Source organism: Anser brachyrhynchus (assembly GCF_964034855.1).
Source record: "Anser brachyrhynchus genome assembly, chromosome: 7".
Classification (NCBI taxonomy): domain Eukaryota; kingdom Metazoa; phylum Chordata; class Aves; order Anseriformes; family Anatidae; genus Anser; species Anser brachyrhynchus.
This window is the reverse complement of record NC_137701.1, coordinates 7,580,116-7,605,189: the sequence shown is the minus strand read 5'-3', so window position 1 is coordinate 7,605,189 and position 25,074 is coordinate 7,580,116. Positions and strand designations below refer to the sequence as shown.

General features: G+C 38.6%; 1 protein-coding gene across 6 annotated transcripts in view; it reads left to right on the top strand.

The window, feature by feature from the left end:
- Window positions 1-25,074, top strand: part of ZNF804A (zinc finger protein 804A) — a 420,932-nt gene that overhangs the window by 182,393 nt on the left and 213,465 nt on the right. For all 6 annotated transcript variants that reach the window (XM_080598898.1, XM_080598897.1, XM_080598896.1 and 3 more), the window contains one exon: window positions 22,651-22,736. In XM_080598898.1, the coding sequence (XP_080455024.1) occupies window positions 22,725-22,736 (12 nt within the window). In that variant the 5' untranslated portion in view covers window positions 22,651-22,724. The remainder of the gene's footprint in view (window positions 1-22,650; window positions 22,737-25,074) is intronic.

Here is a 25,074-nt window from a genome sequence, read left to right as displayed (position 1 = left end):
TTCTAAAAGTAGACTCTCTTCTTGAATGCTGTTCAGCTTCCTTCCTTCCAGACTGCTTTTGACAGAACTAAAATAAGTCACATTTAGAGCCTATCCAGATTGCATTTTTCTTGTTTTTGCTGAAAGCCCAGACACCTACTGTCCATTGGTAGAGAGAGAGCAGAACTGAAGTCTGTTTATGGGAAACAGAAATGTATGCCATATTTTACAAAATGCTGTGGATGTCCTAATATTTAGCACTCTGAGAGCTTGGCTGGCTGGCTGTGATACCTCACAGAAATGTGCATCTCCTCTGCTTGAAAAATAAAGGCTGCCTCCCTAGAATGAAAGGAAGTTTTATGATAGGAACATAAAATGCTTCTATATATCCTAATATTTCTCAAAGACACAAGAAGCAGTGTAAGAAACTTCATAATAACAAAAATCTTGCTGTCCTTTTTAGTAGCAGAAAACTTTCAAGATGATTGTATAAAAATTTTCAATACCTTTTAATTGACCTGAACAACTGTGCAGCACAGGGAGATGTCAATAGATGGTCTTTTTTAATCAATAGTCACTGTAAGTAAGAAGAGATGGGCCTCAAGGATGGCTTTATGTTGCTTAGAGAAGGTCTGGAAATGAAATATTCTTTGTTGCTATAGTGTTAAAGGAAGTTTACATGAGTGTGGAGGAAAAACAACAATTGCAAAGGAGCAAGTGAGATACTCAGGCATTTGTAAAATAAAAGCATCTGTAAAAAGAGCTGCTAGGTGATGAGCTAAAAGACAAAAGTGTTTCAGAAATGTGGATTAAAGACTGAATTAATCAAATTTCTGATTATGACCGTGGACACAGCTCTGCAGCTTCTGATCTAAACCTGCTAGCTTCACCTCTGCCCTGTGATAAATGCAATGCATTCCTTTGAGATCCACTGAATGATAAAGCTTCTGGATGGTAATTAGCAGCAAATCCTGAAATAAATTCTAATCTAACATGTTACAATTGTTCACCATAATTGATTACATTATTGGGAGTGTAAACATAATTTCCTCTGCTTTATAGCAGGAAACTTAATCATTGGGAAAAATAGTCTAGCAGTACTTGGATGCTGGTGCACTTTAGTCCATTGCTGTGAGCGTGGTGATGATCCAGCTGTCCTCTACTTTTTCTGTTGTATTCCAACAGTGACATAAATGCTCTTGTAGTTGGACATTTCTCTCAGCTTAATTTCTGCGGTCTTTTGGCTTTTTCCTTTCTTATCTACGGTAATGTGGCAACTTCTTGGAAAAATCTTGATTAAAGTGAAGAAAGGATGTAAGATCCAGCAACTTTTAGTCCTTTTCAGTATTTCTTTGATTTTGAGGTTCTCCTCTCATTAGAGCATTAGTCCTGAGAGACTTTGGTGTCTGAAAGGAGACTGGCTTGGATGTAACTGTGTAAGTCAAAAGAATTTTATTTCATGACTCAGTTTGTTTGTCCTTGTTCCATAGCTGCTTTACTATTCTACCGTAAAGTTCACAGGGATCTGGAGTTGCTCCTTCCTGCATCTTCACATTCTCCCTGAGGGCTCTGACAAAGACTGAAACCAGGTGGGATTTGGAAATGTAGGTGACTTCATAAAAGAGCTCAGTTCAGTCATCAGTCTCACAACATGCCCCCTCTTTGAGGGATCCCCATCTTGTTGAGTCATAAGTACTTCATGGTCATCTTGTGGTTTTGGGGTGGGGGACCTGACTTCTGCTTCAGTTCTAAGGGTTACAACCTACATCTCGCAAGAGATTAGATAGTATGAACATCCAGGACCTCAACTACTTTGTGATTCAAATATTTTTGCTAGCTTCTATTGAAAATTTTTGAAGATGTTTTTTCTAAAATTGGACTTTCACTGCACCACTGCCATTATTCAGTCACTCCAGACTTTCAAGTATTAGCAAATAATTAAAGTTGGAGAGCTATAAATAAAGGGTAAACTCAACAGCTCTATGCATATGTACCTTATTCAATACAGTAATTGATACACCTATAGCACATTAGCTCAGTTCCATAGGTGTGAGGGGAGTGGAAATTCTGACTTTTTTTTACGTTCTTACACAGTAAATTCATATCTGTTTTCATTAAGAAAAGCAACAAATACTGAGCATCTGCTTTTACTGTACTCTATCCGTTTACAGAAAATCTCAGGTATCATATATAAAAAATTGAATAAAATAAGCATGAATGTGACTGAATAATAGGTTATTAAATTTGCAGGAAGACAATAGGTATTTAAATTGAGGAGACATAAAAAATCTGCATATAAAAATGTTTAGTGTGAAGAGTACACCATCTAACAAGATGAGACAAGCAAGAGCTCATCAGCAGAGGGTGGCTGTAATTGGAGTGGCACAGTAAGAAAGGCAAAGAAAACAGACTTTTGAACCTAAGTTTTTGGAGTTTTTTAGGGAATGAAATCTGTCAAGAAACCTAGGAGAAATCTCATTCCACTATTTACTGCTGTATCATCAAGGTAACAGAACAAAATGTGTTAAAAGACATTCTGTAAAAAAGAAATAGTCTGGGATAGTTGGAAATGCTCCCTCTGAGTTAAATCAAGCCTTAGAGCAGAATAATAGTCTCTAACATGTTATCTTCATTAGCGACTATTCTGTATCCTATTTAACAAGTATTTCTGTGAGTGGCAGAACGTACGATGCTTGATTTTCTCCAGTGCCATCTGTCGTGTGGAATCTCTAATCATGGCTGAATCTGCTCTGCAAACACTTCTTTCAGTGGGAGAATTAATCTGGGTCTCTCTTCTTGGTCATGCCGTGCCACCTTCTCTAACAAACCTGGGAGTTGAACACCTTTGAAACTTCTATGTGAAATGAGGTTGACCTTGCCCTAAGTGTGGATGGGAAGGTTGTGGAGAAGGATGGATAATGGGAATTTATAAGCTATGTTTCCCAAGAAAGGAGGTGATCCGTAGCTGGGATTAGTAACTTCTGTAAAAGGTTCACACTTCGGTCTTTCTACACAATCAATTGATAACGCTAAATGACTGAGCCACATTCAGGAGGCCCAATTAGATCGTAACAAGCTGACCACATCTCTGTGCACACTGCAGCACTCACTGCCATTAGTAACAACTGCTTACACTCGTAGTAAATGTGATGCTAGGTAACCATCTGTCTTTCCACAGACCAACTTTCAGCCTTTACCCAGGAAGTTCCCCTGCTGAGAGCCTGATTCAGTTGTCACATACAGCAATGTAATTCCATCAGCTCAACTGCAATGGAGTTAATCCTAATATACATGAGCATCAGCAAGAGAAGAAAGCCTTCTCTGCCTCATCTGAAAAATGTAATTACTCTGCACGTATAGAGATTGACCAGATCCTCCTGGAATCGAGGAAAAGCCTCCCGCTGATTTCCCTAGTCTTTGGGTCCTTCTTATAGGCTTCTATTTCATTTTGAGGTACAAATATAAGTTCTTAACAGTGGTGATCAAGCAAAGCTAGTCCAGTTCAGAAGATGAATTAATCAGTGAAGAGAAATGAAAGCTTATATGAGAGGTACTGTAGTCTAAAGGCTATAGCACTGTTTTCTTAACAGCAGTAGTTATTTTGGTGGACTGTACTTTCATCACTGAATAACAAACCCTATTTAACTCTCTGCTCAAAGTTGGCTGTCACAAAAATACTGGTAATGCTTTGAGCAGGTAGCAAAACATTGTCATTAAGGTCAAGGATCACAGCCTTCTCTTTGGTAGGGAAATCTCCATCATGTGAATATGTCTCTATTATGATAAAATAAGGAAGTAAACTACAAGGAGGTCATTGTCTACAAGAAGCAATTTTCCAGCTCTTATTGCTTCTGATACTCTACAGTGTAATTCACAAACAAAAGCATAAATCAACAGCAACCTTTTCCAGCAGGTTAGTGGAGAATCAGGAGAGATGAAGCCACATAACACAGGATATTAAATTGCCATGACCAATTTCCTGTAATCGTTCTTAAAAGAAAGCAGAACACTTCTTCCTTACAATTACAAAGATATTTTGTAAAACCCTGCATATTTTAGAGATGTTTCAGAGCACCCAATATAATAAGTCTGTCTGCTGTAAAAATAGGAACAAGCAAACAAACAAATGCAAGCATTCATATATATTCCCCCGCCACGCTAGTGAATTTTCCTATCACATGCATGGCTGCTCGCTGTTCTGGCACTTACTTTATCACAACATTTACAAAGGCTTCTAGGCCACAAACAAGTAGTTTCAAGAAAAGTATGTGGAGGCTGCCATGTCTCATAAATACAATCCATTTTCTTTCATTTCTTGATAGTGTATGCTCAGCTATAATAATTCTGCAGCCTCAGCGATTGGGAGTGTTTATGAATTGTATGGGTTTGTTTCCCAGCATCTCTCAAAGAGGAAAAATAGTCCAGTAAATATCTCAATGTTTCTTCAGCGTGCCATGCTGCTCTGTCCTCACAGACCTGTATGGCTGAGGTTAATCCTTAGCTTAATGCTAAATGTAATGGTAGAATTGTGACCCTCAGATTTTGTTTTTAAATTGAGAAAACTGTTAGCTTGATTTCAGTAGGATTTTTATTTTTTTAAATGTCCCAGAATCACACCACGACGTAGCTGCTTACATAGGTTCATTCACTACTATTGCCTCCCTTGACTTTGTCACAATACGTGGACCACGTGTGCTTTTGTAATACCTTCAGTGGCTGATGAACTAAAAGCTAGAGTGAAGGAAAACATGGTGAGCCTTGAAGCTTTAAAACTGTAGTAACAGAGGGAAAAGATATATTTATGCTTAGAACAGGAGCCTGAGATTAAGGATTTGTAGTTGCTAGTCAATACTGCCATTGACTTTCTATGTGAAAGTGATAACTTTTGGGGTTTTATTTGTTGAATTATTTTGGTAAGGGTGAGTTATTTTGGTAAGACACTTTCATCATGAGATAGAGATGTGAAGTACTGTGGTGCTAGCATAGCAATTCTGTGACTGAAGATGAAACTCACTTGTTATTCTCAACTTGATGTTTTGGGGATATATGTTTTTAATATCTCCTTCCTCCATCACTTCCCTCCATACCTAACTTTCTTAGAAACAGTCTAATATCCCCTCCCCATATGCAACATCTTATAAAAGGTACGTCAGAGAAGTCCAGATTTCCAAATGGCCTTGCTATTTCCTTTTTCAGTGATATAGTACCTTCAATTCATTATGTTTAGAAAATATATATATATTTTTCCATAAACTAGGCCTATAGTTTGCTTCTTTTAAGTAATGCTGAGAACAACTATTGACATTAAGATTTTCTTTGGTATCTCCTTAAAATGTAGTAGATTCCTCAATGTCTGTCAGCTGGCAATGTGTTGCTGTTAATGCAAGAGATGAGGTTTGTGCTGTTTTGGTGGAGCTTCCCAGACCATTAAGGAATATATACTTTTCAGGGGGTGCACGTGCACATATGGATGTAATTTTTTTAAATTGCTGTAAAAATGTCAGAAATAAATTGCAATTTTAGAAGCTCTCAGTGAGGGAGAAATTAAATGAAAAATAGAATATAGAATTTAAATAAGCTATGTTGCAGGATCATAAATAAAAATCCGCTCCCATATTTTGAAATTAAACTGTGCATACTCTCCCATTCTGTTTACAGAACTCAAACTGTGAACAGGGACATTCATAATGAATTTTGCCCTTTAGCTGGTAAAATAAGCTATTTGTAATTGAATATATAATTTTGTTAATTTGCTCAATGCTAGCATTGGAGATAGCATGTTTCTCACTTTTTGAAAGGAGCTAATGTGAAAAGCTGAAGTTTACAGAGGGGAAAAAAATGGTCTGAAGTGGAAGTGTTTCAGTATGCTGTTTGTACGTAACTTCCAGCTCCCCAGAGTGGGGATGCCCTGCAGTGATTGTGCTTCTGCTAGTGATAGCCCAAAGGCTGCAAAGGGCTGAAGTGCACCCAAGGAAGGCACGCTGATGTTATAAGAGTTGTTAGTGAATATTTTATGTTCCAGAAAGGAAAGCAACAAAATAATTGGGAACAACCTGTTAGTTAGCACGTACTAATTACGTGTCTTCCTACTGCAAACATGCCTTTTGACACAGGTGATAGGAAAATGAAAAGGGCAGGGGATCCATGTTCTTTGTTCCGTGCCGGTGCTTCTCTCCTTCTATGTAGTCTCTTAATGTTTTACTCTTCCCAAATAGCACTAGCGTTTTCTCCATCTGCTTGAATCATAACTCAAATTACAATTAAATTCAAAATTAAGTGTCATGCACACAAAGTGAAGTAGCTAAGCAGGAGCAGCTTTACCACTCTGTATCCTCACAGCACTTGCAATTATAAATAGTTGTAGTCAAAGAAATAAGCAAACCAAAAGGAAAGAAATGTTTCTTTTGCATTCCAGAATCTTGCTTTCTCCCCCAAACCAAAATTTGCTCTATTTGGTGGGTAAAATGTTGAGAAGAACCTTCTTCATTCCCTGTAACAGACTGAGTTGGGTGTAATTTAAAAAGCTCACCTTTTTTCAACCTTTGATTCCCTTAAAGAACCATTTCAAAAAAGAGGTGATTTTTTATGCTTTTTCAGAGGATATTAATTTCTTTTCCTATGCTAGGAAAACAGTGCAGAATATTTCACTTGTGAAATTAAAGTTGATGAAATAACTAATATCAGCAATATTCTGTGAGCAATTTTGTTGTTTGATTAGGACATGAAAATTGAAAAAAAGCCCACAACTCACACAGATCTATTTCTTTGGTATTTGCAATGTGGTTTTGTAAGATAGAAGCTCTAAAAGAAACTTCTAGAAAATATAGAAGCATTTTTCTTTTAATCTAAAGGAGACTTAAACTCAGATAGCTGTGTAATCTCTGGATAAAGCCTTTCTAAATATTAGATGATGAAACAAATTCAGCAAAAATTAATGGGCAAACAAAACTCTAAATGAAAGAATGTGATCCCTATCAGCTTCTTCTTCTTATCAACATATCAATTTAAAATGTAATTCTAGTAACAATCTTTAGTTTAGATACATTTAAACCTATCGCTTTCATCTCTGTGCATTTGTAATATGTTTTGTTACAACATTCAGACCTACTTGAAACTACCATTTACCTCTTGCTAGATGATACTGTTTTACTGCTTTATAAAATAGTGAAAAACTTGTATTGTAGTTTTAAAATGCCACTGGTTGCCTTTGAAAACTTAATGCCTTTTGTTGTGGGTCAAAGCAAGGTGCACCTTACTGATACAGAAGTTATATTTCTTAAGTAGTTTTGATATTGTATTTCCTTGTGTATAAACAGAAGGACATTGCCAGCAGGACCCCTCTTTTTAGACAAGAATCTCCTCTTATAAATTATCCCAAGCCTGCATAGTAATGAGGCCATTTATATGGAAATAGATGCGCTACTCTTCTTTTGCTGGCTCTCGAGCAATTCATGAACTGCATTTCACATTATGAGAAGTGCTTCATGAATCAGATGAAAAGCCAAATTGAGACACTGGTAATTTCCAACTTCCATTGATAAATACTGCTCCAAACACGAATTCAGTGAAAGAGCCAAGAGGTGCAAGACAGAGGAGGTGTAAGTGATAATAATGTCAGTGGAATCGAATACTATTGCAGGTAATGGTCTCTTCTTCTTGGGCTGATAAATACAGAAGGACAGCCGAAACATTTATCAAAAGATAAACAATGAGCACAACTGAGGATGTTTATTTTCACAGAGGGAGATGCTTTTTATCTTCAGATCTGATGATGTATTAGTGATTTATGAATTAAACTCAATAGTGTCTCCCAGTACATTAGCAGAGCAGGAACTTACCCAACTGACGGCTACTCCTTCTAATTTCTTTAGATAATGAAGATTTCTGAGAGAGAGGCAACACACTATTCATAAAAATATAGTTTAAATGGGAATTGCTAGCATGGGAGCATAGAGGGAAAGTTGACTTAGATTTTCTTTTCAAGCAACTCCTAGCAGCTTTCTAAGCAAATGCAAGTAACTTCAGGCAGATGTAGCAAGTATTTCAGGTGTGTTAACTCCAGTGAATAGCAATAATTGCAGCAAAGTCATGCTAAAATCTTAGCCTGAAAGAATTCATTTTGAACTTCAGCATGTAATAAACAAAGGCTAGAATTGGAGTAGGGATGCCCTGGAGTGATAAATCTGTAAATAGGTAATTTGAAACTAATTTCTGATAAAGGAGTTACCGAGCTAGGAATTTGCGACCTCATCTCACCTACCAGCTATTGAATATCATAACTACTTTAGGTAATTTTGGCATCACATATTGAAAAAATAATAGTCATATGTAACATTTCATATAACAAAAGAATGGCATTACATATACCTGCATGTTGTCAGCTTTTGTCATTTTAAATTTGACAATATTGCTTTTGGTTCTTAAAACTGTTGTTCTTTGAGTCTTGTAAATTATTTAAAATAAATTTCTTCATGATTGAAAGGAACACAGCTGGAAAGCAAATCAGTGAAGATAAGATCACATTTTAAGTCTCAACACTGTAATGGAGAAGAGACTGGCTTTTTGGTGGACTGAATTACAATGTATTTATAGCTCATGTTGGTACTGTAAGATTGCTTTTATTATTATTATTATTATTAGGTTAGTGAGGACTTGCAGGGCGTAGATGTAAAATAAAAGGGTGGATAAGTATTTCTTGTATTTTACTAGTGATATTATTAATGGAGTTTTGAGTATTCGTGTTAGAAAGGTATGTTGGGCTGGCTACCTCGGTTGACTATGGTTGAATAACAATTTACCAAATCCCACGAAGCTTGAATTCCTGCTACCCTTTGTACTTGAGGGTACTTGAACAACATATAGAAAAGATTCAGGGTCATTCTGTTTCTGAGGTGGGAGGTCAGCTGTTGGAACTGTTGGGCTTTATTTATTTATTTATTTATTTATTTTCCTGTAACTGAAGAAATCATGTTTAGGATATTCCATATTTTCTTTGGGCAGTGAAGGAGTTTTACTCTTACAGCAAATGCTCCCGGAAAACAAAATGAATTGGAAATTGGAGGAACAAGGAAGAGGGGGAAAAAAAGGAAAGGGAAAGATTATGATGATCCTTCATCAGTAAAACTAGCAATGCATCTGTTTCATGGCAGCCTGGTCCCTCTTGGAGCTCCTGAACTCCCGGGAGGAGACTCTCTACCTGTTCTTGGTAACGTGGTCTAATCTCTAAGGGGGTATTACAGAAGAAGCATTGATTTGGGGGAGAGGCTTAACTTCGCTTATCAGACTTGGAGAAAAAAGCTTGACCAGCACCTCCAGTAAATATAGCGGATGAACTTGAGAATAAACTCAGTGAGTGCTTAGGGATGTGAAATGGGGCTGTATATCTCATGGGGCATTCCCCAACCACACTCTGCTCCCATTGTCTTCTGTGGAACCAGAAAGTTCAGCTTGTCCAGGGATTTGTGCCTGTAGATATGAATATTATTTTCAGCAACTTAAAACAAAAACTTGCTTGTCTTTCTCAAAATATCGGTTGTCTGCTTTTTAGATGAGATCTTTATTTTCTAGAAAGGTTTATGTATGCAGGTGTACACCAGTGTATATTTATACAGAGATCTGTCACAGATACTCATCTTGAACTTTGTCCACTTGGTTATTACTGCATCAAGATAAAATATTGGACAATGGATTTCCTTCTTAAAAAAAAAAAAAGGAAAAGGAAAACAAAAAAGAAAAATGCAAAGGCAAGAAAATAAGTGGAATAAAAGTGGAGATTTTTCTAACTATGTCAGTTCTGTATTTTCTTGATATCTTCTATTTCTTCTCAAGGAAATGAAATTCAGTATGGAGTGTACAGAAAAGATGCTTTAAAGAGTCTTTAAAAATTGGCAGTGCATTTATTTATACACATTTCACCCTGACTCATTACATATCATCATGAGGCTCCCCAGGCTACACATAAAGAGAAGAGCAGCCATAAATCAAACTAGAGGCAGCTCTTCCATTTCTTCACTGATTTTTCAGATTATTTTCTTTTAGTAACACACACAGAACACATTTTTCTTCCTTATTACTCACAGAGGGAATAATATTCCCTATATTATTGTCACTCTTTCTATCCAATAATAATGGTAATAATGATAATCCTCATTGCATATCTGTTTTAAAGCAGGGTATAATTCTGTGGAGATACAAGTACGTTATTTTTGCCATTGTTCATCTAATCTCTTGAATTTTTTTTTTCTTCTTTCTAGCCAACTATTGGTTAATCTTAAACTTTTCTGTTAACTTCAAAGATTAAAATTTTCTACTGAAAAACTCTTGGTTAGGTGTTTTATTCTTCTGATTTTAATTATTTGGAAAAAAAAATCTTCAAAATGTGACATACAAGCATCTTTTTTACTTTTATGTAAAAACGAATCAAAAAAATGTGAATATTTGATTGCAATCAGAATTGAATTCAGTGTTTTCTGAGCAATCTTTTGCAACCTGTATCTTTAGTAATTTTCATTGTTTCCCTGTGGGTGGTATTCTTTCTGCCTCATTTTAGGCTAGTCTCTTGAAACAATCTGTCTAGACTCTTAATGCTCAATGAAGTGAGAAATGCTGCTCTGAAGGATGCTGCACAGTACCTAAGTGAGGATTCTACTCTGAATTGCTTTTTGGAGAAACAGGACTATATTCCTTGTCAGTGTAGGAAAATGTCTCACTTCCCTATAGGAAACAGATGACTGTCATTAATGAGTGTAAGCATCTTTATCTGTGTTGTTGTTGTTGTTTTTTCTCTAATTGAGATACTGATCTTCTGGGTGTCCGAAATGCATTGCAGAAGGATCTGTCAGTGCAAGCCAAGAAGATAGGGCTCCATCAGACTTTGAGTAGTTCACCACAAGTATGAGAGTGTGCTTTCAGAGGCCTGAAAAAGCAAATGTGGGTGCCTGGGCAAAATTTCAGAAACCATAGTTCTTGAAAAGTGGCAAAATAACTAGTGAGGCTATGAGGCAAGTTCATACAAAGGGTGCAAAAGGGAACTCTGGGCTTGAGGCAAGAGTCAGCAAGATGCTGCTCCTGAGGATAGTCTGAAGCATAATGAAGTGAATTGTCTTTTCTTTTTTCTGTCTTTTTCTTCTTCCCTACAGGGTTGTTTAGTCCAAGTAGGGAAGAAAGTAAAGATTTATTCATGTGGGAAAATAAGCAGGGATTGACAGGTCCGAGGGAGGCAAAGTCCTCCTTCAAATCTGGTCTCTAGCTGTGACATTTTTAACTTCTGAGTTGAGCACGTGTAGAGGAGTTCATTAAAGCATGATGTGTTTAAGATTCAGGCTTATTACACAAATAGAATTATGTGAGAAGGGAGGAAGGGGCAGAAATGTTAAGAAATATCCCTTCCGCAAACCCATCGTAGTCATCTTTTGATAAAAGATTATCTTTTCCTGAAGGAAAGTCTCTTGGGACTTTTGCTGGGACATGTTTGTTCAACAGCTTAAAGATCATGCCAGAAGGTGGCTGGCATAAATTTTAGATGTCAGTGGAGGTGAGAATTTAATCTCACTGATGTTCAGGTTGGCAAAGATCATCCAAAATGGTAAGTATTAATTAACATTGTTCTTCACCCAGTGGAATACCGATCTTTATAGATTAGAAGGAATGTTTTCTATTTCCAAAGAATATCACAAGAAAGGTTTTTTTGGCACTGCTTTTGGTACATTTTAATAATTTTTGTTATTGTAAGTGATTAATGCTGTTCTTAATACTAAACGTTTTACGTTTTTTTTCCATCAGTTTTTGGAAGTGAAAAATAACTGAGCATTTCTTTCCAAATGGAGCACAACAATGATTTTTGATCCATAGAGTTTAGATAAATGTCTTAATCAGGGATTAAGAAAATAAGGGATATTTTTGGGATCACGAATTTCTTAGCTATTAAGACAGATCACTTCTTTTTGTAGCTCTGTAATATACTGCCCGTCTCGTTGGTGTCTTACTAGAATGAATAAATGTACTTCAAAAGGAATTACTGCTGGGAGGGAGAGTGCTTCTTTCAACGGCTTCTCGTGCGCTCCTCAGCTGGAGGAAGGATGCTGATGCTACCACAGCTCTAATGGTTGTTTCAGTGAGCTACAGCTGAGTGGCAAGGCTATGTTAATTTTTAGAGAATAAAGGGCAGTGGAATAGATTTCTGTATCTTGGCGCAGAAGCACTAAACTTGTGAGGTGAAGATTGTACATGAAACCTCACAGGAGTTATTTGTAGAACATTTCCAGTTCGACTTCTAGCCTGCCTGTTGGAGGAACGTCCTGGGGACGTCCTTTCCTTCTCCTTTTTTAGCACTGTTTCTGCAGCTGAATGGGATGTAGCCTTCATCTGTAAAAAATATATGTGACTTAAATAATACCCTTGCATAGTTTTATATTAGGATAAATTATTTAATTTTTATTATCTGTGTATATATAAACGTTACTTAAAGGGAAAACAATGTAGGGCTCTTCAACTGTGATTTGTTCTGAAAATATTTTTCTTCTATGCTTGATTCCTTGTTTATGAACCCAGTGCGTTACAAAGCATGATCCCACTATGTTAACCAGTGTGCTTCAAGGAATGGTAACTTACAACTGTTTTAATTAATTATCACATTACGTAAGCCCATCAGATGTGAGCTTGGATTTCTGGAACCAAGTATGAACACTGATGCTTAACCACATTTCTGCTTTTCTGGTAGCATAATTGTGGTGGTTTTACTCAGCTGGGCAGCTGAGCTCTACCACAACCGCTCTCTCACTCCCCCTCCTCAAAAGGAAAGGGGGAAATTTATTACCTATGACTAACTAGCTAGAGCAGTGAGAAACTAAAACCCAAACAAACAAACAAACTAAAAACACCTTCACCCTATCCACCCCCTTCTACGTCTTTCCGCAGAGCAGCACAGGGGAATGGGGGCTGCGGTCAGTCCCTGCAGCCTTATCTCTGCTGCTCCTTCACGGTCACTCCCTGCCCCTGCTCCACGTGGGGTCCCTCCCACGGGATGCCGTCCTTCCCAAACTGAGCCTGCGGGGGCTGCCCACAGGCAGTAGCTCTTCAAGAACTGCTCCCACACGGCTCCGTACCACGGGGTCCATCCCCCAGGAGCAAACTGCTCCAGCATGGATCCCCCATGGGCAGCAGCTCCCCCCAGGCCCCCTGCTCCTGTGTGGGCTCCTCTCCACAGCCTACAGCTCTGGCCTAAGGTCTGCTCTGTCAGAAGCTCTCCACAGGCCGCAGCGTGGAGATCTGCTCCATGTGGGACCCATGGGCTGCAGGGGGACAGCCTGCTCCACCAGGGGCCTCTCCACAGGCTGCAGGGGAACGGCTGCTGCATGCCTGGAGCACCTCCTGCCCTCCTGCACAGACCTGGGTGTATGCAGGCCTGGTTCTCACTCATTACTCTCCCAGCTGATGTTATGCCTGGCAGAGAAGGACCTGGGAGTATTGGTTGGTAGTCGGCTGAATATGAGCCAGCAGTGTGCTCAGGTGGCCAAGAAGGCCAGCAGCATCCTGGCTTGTATAAGAAGCAGTGTGGCCAGCAGGGCTAGGGAAGAGATTGTCCCCCTGTACTCAGCTCTGGTGAGGCCGCACCTCGAGTACTGTGTTCAGTTTTGGGCCCCTCGCTACAAGAAGGACATCGAGGTGCTCGAGCGAGTCCAGAGAAGGGCAACGAAGCTGGTGAGGGGTCTGAAGAACAAGGCTTACGAGGAACGGCTGAGGGAGCTGGGGTTGTTCAGCCTGGAAAAGAGGAGGCTCAGGGGCAACCTTATCGCACTCTACAGGTACCTTAAAGGAGGCTGTAGCGAGGTGGGGTTTGGTCTATTCTCCCACGTGCCTGGTGACAGGACGAGAGGGAATGGGCTAAAGTTGCGCCAGGGGAGGTTTAGGTTGGATATTAGGAAGAACTTCTTTACTGAAAGGGTTGTTAGGCATTGGAATAGGCAGCCCAGGGAAGTGGTTGAGTAACCATCCCTGGAGGCCTTCAAAAGATGTTTAGATGTAGCCCTTAGTGATATGGTTTAGTGGAGGACTTGTTAGTGTTAGGGCAGAGGTTGGACTAGGTGATCTTGGAGGTCTCTTCCAACCCAAATGATTCTGTGATTCTGTATTTTTTTTTCTTCCTTAATTCTGCTCTCACAGAGGTGCAAACAACATCTCATACTGGCTTGGCTCTGGACAGCAGTGAGTCCCTTTGGAGCTTGCTAAAACTCGTCCTTATCTAACATGGGGCAGCTTCTGGACTCTTCTCAGAGAGATCACTCCTGCAACCCTCTGCTAACAAAACCTTGCCGTGTAAACCCAATACAGTAATAAAAAGTGTAGATGTAGGCAAGATAAAGGCTATGCGAAGGGAGTGAAAATAGCCTGGGGAAAGTCTTGGGAAATAAATGCTGGTTTCACTTAGTGATTTTAAGGTTCAGTGTTTTTATTTCTAGGCCCTTTTAGTAAGGACCTGACATCTTCTCATGCTCTTCTCGTGCTTTTGTTTTAGGAGAAATAAGAATAAGCATACTTTATAAAGAAGGAAACCTGTCTACATGGGGTTCAAACCAGTATTACTGGAGGATGCTTTCTGGAAACCCCTTTATGTTCTGTCACAGCATCCAGTTTCTTGCTTCATGTTAAATAAGGTCCCACTAGTTTTAGTTGTCTTCCCCATTGTTTACTGCATAGCTCACCATTGCTCTCATTGGAAAAGCTCTAAGATCTTAATCATAATGGATATGTTATATGCTTTATATTCAATTAAAAACAAAGCACAACCACCCTCTCAAAATACTTTGAAGTAAGCTTAACATTTTCATGAATAATTTAGTACACTTTTGTATGATAAAAATAGGAGAACTAATTTCATGATAAAAGTGCTGTTTCTGGAGATCAGCATTCATATAAAAATAATTAGAATATTTTAAAATTGTGAGGTCAGATCCTATCTATTGATGTTATATTTAACAAACTTTCAGCTAAAAAGTGTGGGTGAACTTACGCTGCTTGTGTTGAAGCTGTAAATGTGTTAATGGCCTTGCAATACCTAGACACAAAATATTTGCCTTGTATACATTGTTCCCTACTAAATGTCTAGTAGAAGGCTATTGTCATAATTCTACTCTCTTTTCAGTATTGTTTAAGTAACACTAAGTGTTCTTAACTGTAGGGGATCAAATGCTTTGCTTCAGTAATGCAAACTGAACAATGCATTAGTCTTTATCTGTATCACCTGGCATTGTGCTACATATAGTACAAAGTTTTAACAGTTCAGTGATCTAAATTTTCTTCAAAAAACTTGTTTGATATAGTATGTATTAATGATTTTCTATTATCGTGAAAACAACTTTTAAGGGAACCACTCATTATAGATGCTTATGTCCCATCTTTCCATAAGCTCTGACATTCATCAAGTCATCTGATGTGACTTGATCTGACTACTTATACTATTTAAAAGCATTTAAGGTAGTATGCTTCCTCACAGTTTGTGATCTGCTGTGATGCAATCCAGAAGAAATAGTTGACATTCCACTAATTTTGCAATGATAGGCTGTCATCTATATTGATCAGTGTCCACTGCAGATGTCAGCCCAAAGGTGAAGTTATTTCTTGCCTTTAGCGCTGTGCAAGGAAGGGGAATCCTCTACATATTTGGTGCCACATTAGACCCATTTCTCATCAGTGAGAATAATGAGTTTTTGACATGAATGTGCAACAAAATGATACGGCAAACAGTGCCAATTGTTTACAATCCTAAGAGATGGTAGATTTGGCAAGACTGGAAGGATGAATATGAAGTGGGTTACACAACTGAATTGCATGAACTTACTCATGTTCTTATCTAGTTCCCAATCAACTTTGTGCAAATAAGTTCACATTCAGCAATAAGGAGACCTGATTTTATGCTTTGATGTGACCACAGGCAAGAAAATGCAATTTTTGCCCAGTGTGTGAGCATAGAACTTCCTACATGCCCTTGTCAAATGCCATAGCAAGATTAGAGAGTGGTTAGGCTTCTTTTTTTTTTTTCACATTTTTTTTTTCATTTCTTTTCTACTTCACTATTCTTTGGGCTGGGTAGAATGAGTCTATTGTAAATCTGTTTGGGAAATTAGCACCAAATTTAGTTTGCTGACTTTACAGGTAAAGGAAAAAATTGTGCTTGAGTATGTGAAGAAAATGGAGGTTTAATTGCACTTGTTTTTGTGGCTATCAAAGTTCAACTTTTAGAAACTGTCTATCATTGCTTTAATAGTGCTTGGAAGTGATTTACTGGTGGGTTGTTTTTTTTTTTTTTCCCATCAGCAACTGCCAACATGACTGCTGCACAGCTGACAAAGTGGAAAAAATCAGTTTTTATTAATGTCGCTGAAAATTCCAAATTTCAGGCATGTTCATATTCATTTTTCTACCCTAAAAAAAGCTTCTATTTAAAGAGGTGGTTGGGTGAGATGATATGTTTGCAGACAGGGAATTGTGTTTGTATACATCACATAGGAAATCTCCCATTTTCTCAAAATTCCCATTTCAAAGCATTCATGAAAGTAAATCATTTACATTGCGGATCTCTTGAGATCATTTAGTCCAATGGTATTGTTCAACAGGGTTTAGTCTAAAGGTATATGGTTAAGATTACTAATTTAATTTTGTCATCTAAAAGTTTCTCATTCAAATCAAATGGCAGAAACATTATATGAATAAAACTGTTGTCAATAAATTATCAAAAAATGAGTTAGTGGATGGTTTAAATTACATAAAGGTTGAAAAATAGCACTAATCCATGTTATTATCCAATATTTAAAAACAGCAAACATTAGTATAATCAGATTATCAGGTAATATTTAATTGATTATCCATACCTGTCATAAAGAAGCAAGTGCATGAGAAATAGTAAATGAAAAAGCCCAGACATGCAACTAGGGAAATGCATGTTCCCGAAGCTATTACCAGGACAGACCCCTAAAGCAACAGGATGGGTTTTCTTTAATTGAATTCCACTCCCAATCTGGTTGGTGTTTTGAACCTCTATTTAAAAGATTTGTCTCCAGGGAAACGAGATCTATGTGGGCCTAAGAGACTCTGACTGAGAAATTAACGTGTGGTTATAGTCAGAAAAGTGACTCTGGAAAAATGACATTGTAGGGTTCCATATTTTTCGTTCTCTAGGACTTCCAGATCAAATTTGCTCAGATGACAAGTCAATCACTGCTTTTCTAACTGGCAGCATTTCAGCTCAGCGTGGGAACTGAAAATCAAGCTGTGTTATTTCTTCCTCTTATTTCATGGCTTGCGATGCCAGCCATCAAAACCGAGATGGCATTATTGCTTACGATCTGCAAGCTGAAATCCAGCTCCATCTCACACAGACCGGTGCAGAGTGTTTCTGATCAGCAGCAAATTGATAGCAAGTGCTTGGGCCTGGGTGTCAGGAGGACAGTTCTCCAAAGCTGAGGTGTTGAGCCACGGTGCGGGTTGTGGTCTTACTTGATTAGTCTCATTCTTATCTTTTTCAAACAAGAAATGATCCCCTTTCTTTATGGGTCTTGTACCTACTATAAGGTGTCCACCATTCAAATTGAGAAGCCACAACTTAATCTGTGGTTAGTTCTTTAATTTGCCTTCCCTAATTTATATTGATCCTTGATTAGAGTATTCATTGTTTTCAATTTGTGGGACTATAACTTCATAAAAGTTCCCATCTTGGAGCAGGTTAAGTATGTAACACCTTTCTCACCAGGTAACATAGCTACTTATTCTTAAATAGATTTTTCACCTTTTGCTGCTTTTTAATCTCTTTTGCCTACTTTCATGTTGTAAAGGTAGAGAGTAACTAGAAATGGAGAGCAGGAATCTGCTGAGAAAGTTGTGCAAGATGTTAACTGGAGGATATAGAAATGTCATCTGAGAATACACACTGTTTCATAAGCCAAAAGGAAAACTTGCAGAGAATCAGTTTGGTTATAAATTTGTTAGAGATCCAGAAGAGGGCCAAGCTCACAGGTTAGCAGACGGCTTCACAGCTGAAGGAGAGTGATTAATATGTTATTATTCAGACTCTTCCTCCTAACACCCAATGGTGTTGCTGCTGTGATATCCAACCACTTCCCAGAACTGCATTAAGATCTCCTGGTCCAGCTGGTGGCCAGAAAGCTGGACCTGCCTGCAGGATGCTTCTGTCCCACCTGAAACTTCCCTATGGGAGCAGATGAGGAGGGGATGACTGTCTGGGCAGGACAGTGGTTGGGAAAGCCAAATGGTTCCTGCAGCAAATGGCAAAGTGCTTGGAAAGAAGAAACAGATGGTGTTACATTAATTCTTCTCCTATGTGCGTGGACACGTCTACGAGCTCACGTTTATGAGGCACTCAGTTTCTTTTCAGGGAGAACAGTTGGTAGTGTTTCCAAACAGAATAAACTTTAGAGGTGAGACTATTGCTCAATTAGCAACAGTACAAAAGTCTGTCTTGTTTGTGGGCTGACAATTTTCTTTCTGGAAGAACTGTTTGTGCAGGATAGCAATTTATTCTGATGGTTTGGTGTTTTTCACTTTTATTTGTATTTCAAATAATTTTTTTTTTTTAAAAGAAAAAGGACTAGGCCGCATATCTTGTATTTGGACTGGAATGGCATGAGATTTGTGGAGGCCAAATGGGAGCATATTGCTCCGTCTTGGGTCAGTGGGGCATCCATTTATTGAAAATGCATTGTGCACTGAACAGGCCAACTTCACATCAATGGTTAAAGACTGTCCAGAGTTGTCTCTGCATGATCTCTGCTGTAGCAGTCTACTGGATCTCTTACCATACGGACCTCATTCCAGTAAGCATGCTGGACCAGAGGATCAATATTTCATGCTGAGTTGATATTCAACCTTGCCTTGATTTTCTACAGAAACAAAGGAAAGATGTGTTGGGAGGCTTATCCACTGTATTGCTAGTGGGTGAAATGCACCTTTATGCACTAGCCGATTTCTCTCACTCTTCTCATATGTAGTGGGAGTGGTTAATATTTTCACTGAATACCCGTGCAGTGACTTGCCCTTTCCGGAAAACATAATATAATTTTAACACAAGCACTATTTTTAATGCTTGAGTTGGGTTAAACTTTTTTTTTACTTGACCATTTCATACCTGAAAGTATATTATCTGTAAAATTCATCCAAATCGATATGCTTTCTTTGCACCAGTAGTGCCATTTAATGATAGCAATATTGTTTCACTTTTTACTTGTTTTGTAATCTATTAAAATAAAACCACTTTTTAATATTATTTTCCAATCAACCATTGTCAGGCATTTTATGTTTCAAAATTATTTACATAAGTATATCATTATTCCAAAATAATCCTTTTTGCAGATGAGTGCTGCACTAAAATTTCCTCTTATTATTACTTTTGACATCAATACTTTATTGAATTGGCTGTTTCCAATTTAATTATACTTGCTTCATTGTCTAGGTCACCTTTTAAACAAAATTCATATCAGTATGAAATTGCTGGTATTACTAAACTGGATTGTGATGTTTCTGTTCTCATGAAGATAATTTTTCTTTTTCGCTCATGTTTGTGGAAAGCTAAATTAACATTAATTTATTGAAGGAGTTTAGAAATTTATTATTGCTGGTAGTAAAAGAAAGATATACATAATGCTTGCTTGTTTAACTTTCAAAAATATATGGGATACATTATTCTAATTAAGTAATCCTTTGTTTAATTACTCTTTGTTCCAGAAAGTGAAAAGATGAGGTAATATTCATATATTTTTTACTTTTTCATTTCTGAGAGATGTAATCCATTAGGACTTAGAAACAAGCAAAAACAGTGGTCTTTACTCTGAGGAATATAAGGTAGTGGGCATCTCTCCAGCACGTGTCTAAGCCCCCAGGCAATCCTACTGGGCTTGGATGAAAATAATTACATTCACAGTTGTTTTAGGATTAGGTTCTAAACTCAAATTTGGCACAACAAATAGTGGCCATAAATAAAAGAACTCAAACGTAGGAGGCCGGGTTCACTAATGGAATAGATATAACTGTGATGACAAAATAAATGTTGACTATAATAAGACCATGTTGGTATTTCAGACTGCTTATAAACATCTGCATAGTCTCACTATCCTTTCAAGTTGAGACATGTTTTTAATGACATTGTTTTGAGGATAGTATTAACTGCATTTTATTAACAGAAGCAATACTAAGCTGATCACCTTTCTACTCATAGCTCTTCTACTAAATGGCTTTTGTTTTTCATAGTAGATGTCTTATTGGCAGGGCTATGGGGCAAACAGAATATAGGTTTGTATCCCTATCACTTTGTCAGTTTATGAGAATTTGTATAAATACCATTGTTTAGATTTGACTTTTTATTTCAACAGTTTTCGTGGTAATATTCCTATAGTTGGTGCCATTTTTTTTAGTGGCATAAGCATATATACATGAATGAGTATACCTGTTTGTGGGATGGTACGTATGTAAAACAAGCCAAGAAATTTGCCTTTCAGCCTAGTTGCCTAATTTAGTACAGAAAAAGCTTTAAAATCTTTTAATATAAGGTCAAGCTATGAAAGAAAGGTCATATCACTGAGTTTCTTCTGCATGTTTCTCTCCATCTCAGATGTGTGTTGTTTTTTTTCAAAGCACAATATGAATAGGTTTGTGGTATAAAATCTTCATTGCATCTGGTGCCCATTAGCTATATGCAGGTGCATGCTGAGTGCCTCTGCAGAACGATGACCCATTAACTCATGGCGGAGGCAGACTGTCCTCCTCTACGGCTGGACTTCAGAGTTGTGAGTGCCCATCCAGCAGGCTTGCTTTTGCTGCTTACTGCCTTTATTCACACACCAGGAAAGCATGCTGGAAGAGACCCAAACATATCTATATCAGGACACCTGCAGCGTCCTGCACCAGGGTTCCCATGAATGCGAGTGTCTCTGAAGGCCAAAATAACGCCTGTGCTAGGTCACTGCAAGTGTAGCAAACAGATCTGATCCAGGCTGGTTTCTCTAGACATGTTGTTCATCCCCATGAGATATGCAGAATTACCTTGTTGCATTATACCGACCTTCAGTCAAAGGGGATATGTGCTTACCATCATTTGTCTCAAGTTATACTTGGCAGAAATTTTCATATGTACCCATGTACCAATATGTAGTTGCCAATGCTATTAAAGAAAGGTACCTTGGGACTGATGTGCACATTCATGCCAACTTGATCTTCAGCATTTGCTGTACTTTCAGTGAGCTAGGCAAATACTTGTTCCTTCTGAAGCTGTTTTTCCATGCTGTCAGAGAGACAAATATGAGATGATCAAACCAGGAGCTCAGCAATAATTCTCGTCCTCAGTTTGAGAAAAAGAGTTGTTGGGAAAATCTCTGTGTGCTTCACAGGAAACGCTGACGTTTTATAAACAATAGCAACTATGCCTTTGCAAAATGTCTCAATTCATGAGAAAGTTTGAAGAGTGGAGGAAATTTCTTTAGGGGGAAAGAAATCCAAATGTAAAAACAGCATTTCATTTACATTGATACAATTCAGCCATAATAATAACCTATGGTATGCTGTTATGTTATGCCAAATCATGCACAGAGTAAAACCTTTTAAGTAAACATTTTTATTACCTCAGTCTCTTCATTTTGCTGTTTTCTTCTGTAGATGCAGGTTATGCTCAAACTGACTTTAACATATTTTTGTTTCTGTCAGCAGCTGCTGAGGTTTGGGGTAGCAAGTTCATTTTGGAAACTGAGTGTGTTAATGTTTCCAACATGAATGTGTTACAGATCGTCTGTTTTGTGCAATATCTAAAAATGCTTTATGCTATGAATTAAGAGAGAACCAAATTTCCAAATGTCCAAATCTCATAGGCTAAAAATGCTCCCTGTCAGCCAGCTTTATTCAGTGCACATCTTCTGACTTTTACAGCAAAAGAGCCTTTATCGTGGTCCTGAGCCCTCATGCATCAGCAGCAGCGGGCAGGAGTTTGTTGGAATCCCTTGTGTTTGTTTGGAGTGGTGCTCTAATTTCCCTGATGGAAATATTGAATAAAAACACAGCCTTGACTGGTTGCCTAATGTTTCCAATCTTATGGAGAGGTTTAATAAATGAGGCCCTGCAACTTTTATTTAGTGTCTTCAGGTGGTAAATTAACTACAAGAGGGCTTCCCTATTGTTCCCTGAGAGCAGTGAAAGCACAGTGAGAATTAAAAGCAAAACACTAATTTAAATCTGAGTGTAAGGGCTAGAGAGTTCAAACAGAGCCGATCCTTGGTTCGCACTAATATCCATACGGAGGCAGAACTTTATAGAAACTAAATTTAAATATAGAGTATTCATTTCAATATATGAGCTCATTTATAAAATGTAGGTAAATGCAAAGCATTTTGAATGATGGAAATGAATCCAGTGATTTTCTGATATAAGCTCTGTCACGCGGTAGTAAGCAGCATACTTTCAGTGAGGTGTGTTTTGTGGCAGTTGGTCTCGCTACCAGATCACGAACCAATGCAAAGAGGTGCCTGTCCACTGAGGTCTGTGCTGGCTGGAAGTCTAAAGCAATGGAATACAAGTCTTATGGGTTTTATTTTCATGATACATGCTGGACAAGAGCAAAGAGAAAAATTCCCTTTACTTTGTCTCCTGCTTGTTTTCTCACCAGCCTCTCATTCTTGGCAGATGCGCAAAAGAGGCCTTGGAGGAGAGGATCAACAGCTGCACGGCAGAGGAGATCTAGCCTGGCTTGGTGGTGGATGGATAAACATGTAAGCATTGCCAAAAAGGCACGACAGGGAAAATACAGAGGTAAAAGCTGTGTTAAACATTTGCAAAATATATGAAATACTGGAATACGGTAGGATCTCAAAAACTACTAAGGTCTGTTACTTGTAGCGGTTCCTGACCACAGCAGCGACAGCACATGTGATGCACTCACTTGGGGCTTTTGCCCATGTGTCCTGAGTGCCTGTGAATGGTCTCACGGAGGAGCTTCCCACAGTAGGAGCAGTAATGGGACACCCCTGAGACATGTTGTGAAATTCACAGGAGTCTAATGATTGAGGGTCCTGTCCCTCCATCAGATTGTGTTGTGCCATGGCATTGAGTTTTTATAAGGACCAGGGCAACATAAGCGTCGCTTACCAGGGAAGCTGAGCTAAGAAAATAACATGGCAGCCAAAGAAACAGAGGAGGGTGCAGATGGCACCAAAAAGGGTGGGGGGGGGAGACAAAAATACCAAAGTTATCAGAAGAGAAAGAATGCCAAAGCCTGGGAGAGTTGGGCCATCTGCTTCTGTTGCAGCATCTCAGTGTGAATATGTCTCCTGTCTTTGTCTCTCTTTGTCAGCAAAGAGGGGGTGAACTATGTGAAACTTAACATGAAGGCTGTGGTATTTGCTTTGTAAAACAGATGATGAAGTAGCCTGCATTAAGAAAAGCTCATTTTATTCACCGTGATTTGCAGAGGATCCCTCTGAGCAGCGAGGGCTGTGGCAGCAATTTGCTCTGTGCAGACTTTGCACAGTAGCAGTAGCTGTTTCCAGCCTGGTCTGTGTTTTTACAGGGCAATACCTGGCAGTAAAACATGAATCCCTTGAGCAAAGCAGTGCCTGCTATCATTTTCCACATCTCAAGTCTAGCTAAAGCTAACTTCCATTGCTATAAGTACCTCAGCTGAGTGCTTCTTCTAACCTGTATGGATCAGGATAGCTGAGCCAAAGGTCGCTCCTGGGAACTGGGCTAGTTTGGGGAGTTCATAACAGAATACAAACCCTTTCGCTCTTGGCTTGTAGATGTCAGTCTGGAATGACAGGAAGAATCACATTTGCATGGTGTGCGTGTTAAAGCCAGGCTGTTTTGCACCAGCTTGCAGTACAGCTGACACATGGTGGCAAAAGCTACAAGGAGACTAATGATCCTGTGTTCATGCCACATAAACCATCCCATGTGACCTCTTTATTTTCCACCAGGTCATGATGGACACACTTGGGCACCTTAGGTAGGAGTTTGCAATGCTCTTGCCTCTTCCGGAGCTTCTGGGGAATAAAGGAACTGTATGTTGTGGTCAATCTGGCACCTTTAATGGGCTCTAAATTGACTTAGAAGTACATAATAGACCCAAAATGAACACCATGCGCTGGATCTGGAGTTGGAGTTTCAGTGTTTCAGCAGAAGGAATGTTTTACATGAATACAAATTTTGGGTGATACAGCCATGGTAAGAGTTTAACACACTGTGAACCTGACGTGCTGATGGGGGAGAGAGGAGAGCGTGCGAGTCCCTTATTTAATTAAATAAGAAGCCTGCATGACGGTTATACCATCTCTGCGAGAGGCTCTGCAGTTTTTAGTTTGACATGCAGCACTTTAAATAGGAGAATGGTTAAATGACAGCCACAATAACATGTTATACTGTTCATAGCAGTCAGGTGTCAGCAAAATGGATTGATTTCTATTAGGCAGTACTAAAAGAGCATTGGATTCAATTGAATGAAGTAAATGTGCTGTAATCTCTCTCTGAAGTTTCTTTCATTTTCCTGTAGTTACCTGAGAGAAGTAAAAATGTATGTGTACGTACAGATATTAAAGAATTAGCAGAGTGCAGACACTGAAAATAATGTCCAGGAATCTGTACTGGAGCCATATTCCTGTCTAGTGTTTCCAACACTTCTGCACAGGATGCAAATTTCTACACCCAAGCTTAAAATAGTATTTTTCCAAATACTCAAGGAAAGATGCAACTGCCAGAGAGAGTGCAGTTCTTTATGTCAGATTAACTTAAACCATACTAGGGCTATAGAAACCAAATGTATTGCTTTAGCTGTAAGTCAGGGTGGTTAATGTATATGCAATGTATTTGTTATTTAGTACTGCTAATTTGATCTGAGTTTCACTCACTGTATGCTTGTCTTGAAGTCAATAGCAGAGAATTTCCATCCTTGCAGGGATCCACTGGACACACGGAATCAGAACAAAAGTTTATCTCCTTGTATAACCTCCTCGTTATAATTACTGAACAAAATAACAGCAATAAGACACGACAAAAGTTGAAAATGAGTGCTTGCTGCAGGGACTGCTGTGCATTTTCTGACCCATTCACAGGTAG